The sequence below is a fragment of the Tenrec ecaudatus genome, chromosome 10, assembly GCF_050624435.1.
Source record: "Tenrec ecaudatus isolate mTenEca1 chromosome 10, mTenEca1.hap1, whole genome shotgun sequence".
Classification (NCBI taxonomy): Eukaryota; Metazoa; Chordata; class Mammalia; order Afrosoricida; family Tenrecidae; genus Tenrec; species Tenrec ecaudatus.
Genome location: NC_134539.1, coordinates 1,054,972 through 1,058,900, shown reverse-complemented (window position 1 = coordinate 1,058,900; position 3,929 = coordinate 1,054,972). Strand labels below are relative to the sequence as shown.

The 3,929-nt window shown below is 57.7% G+C and overlaps 1 protein-coding gene across 1 annotated transcript; it reads right to left on the bottom strand.

The window, feature by feature from the left end:
• Nucleotides 1–487: 487 nt before the first annotated feature.
• On the bottom strand, nucleotides 488–3,555 carry PAEP (progestagen associated endometrial protein). The gene is made up of 6 exons (XM_075558839.1): nucleotides 3,432–3,555; nucleotides 2,894–3,026; nucleotides 1,213–1,301; nucleotides 1,050–1,160; nucleotides 646–750; nucleotides 488–495 (listed from the first exon to the last, which is right to left on the bottom strand). Exons 1-6 carry the CDS (start codon nucleotides 3,553–3,555, stop codon nucleotides 488–490), a joined length of 570 nt encoding a protein of 189 aa, XP_075414954.1.
• Nucleotides 3,556–3,929: the final 374 nt, after the last annotated feature.

Genomic DNA, 3,929 nt, shown 5'->3' with positions numbered 1-3,929 from the left:
GTGGAGGAGTCAGACTCCTGAGACACTGGGGGGGGGGGGGGGGGGACCTGCAGGGACACAGCAGTCCCTTGTGACTCTGGGACAGGAAGACACAGAGCAGCCCCAGCCTAGCAGGGGTGAGGCCCCTGTGTGAGGTGGAGCTCCAGCACACCCACAGCCCCACATACAGGATCCCCCAGACAGCCTTCAGAGTGACCAGCTCAGGACATATGGACACCAGTCAGGTCAGTTTTCTGGAGCAGCCAGGAGAGTCCTGGAGCACGGAGGGGAGGCCCAGGGACTCAGTGGGGAGTGGGGGCGGCCCCATGCACTGCCTGTCAAGAGATAGGTGGGAGCTCACCTGGGCAGGCAGACCGGCAGTGCTCACCTATGCGCGACACATGTCTGAGGGAGAAACAGAGCAGGGCCCATGGGGAGGGCAGAGGACTTGGTCAACAGCCTGGACACAGGAAGCTCAGGGGAGTGGGAGGGAGACCCCGGCCACCCTCTAGGAGCCTGGTGGGGCAGGGAAGTGAGAGGCCAGGAGAAAGTGGGCTCTTCCCTGAAAAAGTGCCCCCAGGGAACATGGGCTCGGTTCTAGCTTCCTTAGTGCAGAGCCTCAGAGCCAAAGGGAAGCCCGGAGCTGGGTGGCTGGACCACACTGACCTGTCTTCTGGGTGAGGTCCAGGAAGAACTGGTTGTACTCGGGCAGGGCCTGGAGGATCTCCCCGAATTTCTGCACAGTCTCCATGTTGACCTTCTGGGTCTTGCCTGTGGAGGGAGCGGGGTCAGTACCTGCAGGGGTGGTGCTTCTAGTGGCCCAAGTCCTCCTCAGCTCTGTTCCCTCCATGTCTGAGCGGTCCTCCTAAGCCCTGTCTCCATACCCATTGCTTATATCATTGTTCTGTCCTGCACCCCAGGATCCCAGAGCTGACACTGGTCAGACTCCCTTCTCCTCCAAAGATTCCAGCTCATGGGGTTAGCCAGGGCCACCTGCCATATGCACTACAGACTAGCGAAGAGGTCACAATCCTGTCCCGCTGCCCACGGTGCCCGGCCCAGATCCCTACCCAGCAACTGGCACACCATGCTCTCCTGGGGGACGCTGGTGTTCTCCATGCAGATGACAAGGTAGGTTTTGTAGTCAGTGTCCATCACAAGCATCTTGTCCTGAGTCAGGTCTGGAAGAGAAGACCAGATGGGGACAGACATAAAGCCGAGCCCTGCCCTCACATAGGAGGTGGGTGCTGCTCAGGTGGTCCGCTGTCATGGCCTCCAGGTGGATGGTGGCTTTGTCACCAGGCTTGTTCCCCCCGCTGCTCCTGCAGCAGGCACTAGAGTCGAGTCTAGATGGAGCACAGCTGCCCCCCACCCCCCCCCCGACATTGTGCGGCTGCTCTTTAAGGCTCTGATGCCAAAACACACACATGTCCCATGCACTCCTCAGACAGATAGATACCAGGCATACGAGCAATTAGGAAAGATCTCTGTACTCACTGTGGCCTCTACCAGGCGTGTTCCTCTGTCCATCACATGAGAAATTAATTACTTCATTCCTCCATTCAGCCAGTCATGCCTCATCCATCTATCCGTCCATTCATTCTTATGCACCCACCCACCCACCAACTCACCCAACATCCATCAGCCCATCAACTCCTGTGCTCATGCATCCATCCGAACCTCCATCCATGCATCCAGACACCTATCAATCTATTCAACCTTCTATTCATCCATTCATCCATCCATCATCAACCATCTATTCATCTATCCATCCACCCCCCCTCATCCATCCATCTATCCATCTATCCATCCATCCACTCATGCCTCACTGAACTATTCATCCATCCAGCCATCCAACCAGCCAGCCAGCCAGCCCTCCTCTCATCCACGCATCCACACACCATAAAACAACACTGAAAATGTCAGGTGACTACTTTAGATGAGAATCCACACAACGTGATTCTAAATGATTAACAAATGGAGTTTCATGCTTATTCCAGACAGCAGCATGGGCAACAGAGAAAAGAGTTGTCCTGCGGGAAACAGTCCCCTTGAGGGGAGAGATGGGGCCTGCTGGGCAGACAGGCACAGCTTCCTGGGAGGAGCCCTGGGCAGGAGGCTTGCAGTGTCCTGGGTCGGTGGGCACCACCTGTCTGCAGCTTTCACAGGACAGGTCACTGAGGAGGCCATGCCCCTGTGTCTGGTTAGAGTGGGGCTCAGTCCACACACAGTGGACAGCCCTGAGCTCCTCCCTGACCCTGAGGGGGCCACCCTGCCCCCCAGGGCCCCGCACACTCACAGTTGATTTGGAACTCAGCAGGGTTCTGGGTTTTCTGGGCAATGATCTTCTTCTGCACACACTTGTCGTTTTCCCTGAAAGCCAATCACTCTGAGTCACCTTCCCAATTCAAAATGTCATGAATTACACACACCCAAAACTGGTGTTTCCTTTTTTTAAAAAAAAAACTATGCAATTAATTTATTTTCAGGCTGCTGTTTAAACTATTTCTGTGCTGACCTGTGAGACACGTCTGCTGTGAAGTGCAGCCACCGCTCCCTAAGACTGCCATCACCCCAAGCATCTCATACAGCCCTCCTCCAGGACCCTGCCCAACCTGACAGATGGTGTCCAGCTCCACTGCAACCTACCTGCAAATGTGCCCTGGGGATCCAGGTGGGCTGCTTATTGGGTCTGAATCCCCGGCCTGGGCTTAGGGGGGCGGGAAGCTCATGCAAACTTCTCCCGTCCCCAAGCACCTGGTTCTGCCTGCCTAGGGCAACCTTGTTCCGGTTAGAGGATCACCTGGAGCCTGTACCATCAGGAACTGTCCTGGGGAGGGTGTCCCTGACCCCTAGAGAGGCAGACCCCCTCTCTACCCCCAGCCTCTCTGGCACAACCCCTGGGCAAGCCCACCTCATGGTCACGGTGACCTCCAGGTTGGACTCAGGGGTGGGCTGCACCTCGCTGATGAACACTCTCAGGGGGGCGTCGTCACTCGCTGGGAGGACCTTCCTGTTGGTGGCCATCATCTTGGTCTCCCAGGGCCCTGCAAGCTGAGGGGAGGGCCATGAGGGCTTCCAGTGAGCTGGTGGGGTCCTTCCAGCCACAGTGGACACTCCCTGCCCCTGTCCACGTCCATGGATGCAGAGTGCTGCCCCTGCACAACTCTCGTGGTCTCCAGACCAAGGTGGAGGGTGAGGAGGGAGGAGTGGGAGCTGACCCCCAGGACTGGGACCACCCATGGCTGCTGGATTGTGGAACATTCTAGCCACCTTTCCTTCTGAGAAGGAAGGAGGAGGAATGAGGTGAGGGTCTCCCCCACAGGAACAAGAGGGGATATTGGATCTTGAGAAGGAAGGGGGTCAGAAGCATGAGTCCTCCCATCTCAGCATCCTCTGGACCCCCTTGGCCTCCTGAGGCCCCCACCCCTCCCCTCTCTTCTGCTGGTTACCGCCCACCCCGGGGAAGCCATCCTCTACCTGCTTCAGGTCCAGGTCATTCTTGATGTGAGGTTTCACAATGACGTTGGCGCTGCAGACGAGGGCCAGGCCCAGGGCAAGCAGGACACACTTCATGGTGGCGGCAGGGGTGCACGTTTGAGCAGCAGAGAGGGTGAAGGCCGAGCAAGTGCTGCCTGGGCCTTATATAGGAGGACAGTAAGTTCTCTGACCCGGAAACTGCCCGCCCACGGTGGGCTTCCGTGAATCGTCTCCTGGTTCTTGGAGGCCCCTGAGGGCTTCCTCCAGCAGGACTGCCCAGGGGATCTTCTCCCCCAGCTCACAGGAAGCTCCGTGTCCCCAGGCCACAGCAGTTCCTGGTAGTTACTGACCAGAGGGGTGTGCGGTCACCTCTTAGCTGACTGCCATGGATTGGACCCTTCCTGGTGAGACACGGACTGGTCAGGACACGGGCAGCAGGGGCACTGCTGGGCTTGGGGCCCAATGGAGAT

Coding starts and splice junctions, on each gene's coding strand:
- PAEP (XM_075558839.1), bottom strand. CDS start 3,555: ATGAAGTGTGTCCTGCTTGCCCTGGGCCTGGCCCTCGTCTGCAGCGCC. Junction 1,161..1,212: donor GAGCAGCACCCACCTCCTAT/GTGAGGGCAGGG, acceptor CTTCTCTTCCAG/ACCTGACTCAGGACAAGATG. Junction 751..1,049: donor CATGGTGTGCCAGTTGCTGG/GTAGGGATCTGG, acceptor CTCCCTCCACAG/GCAAGACCCAGAAGGTCAAC.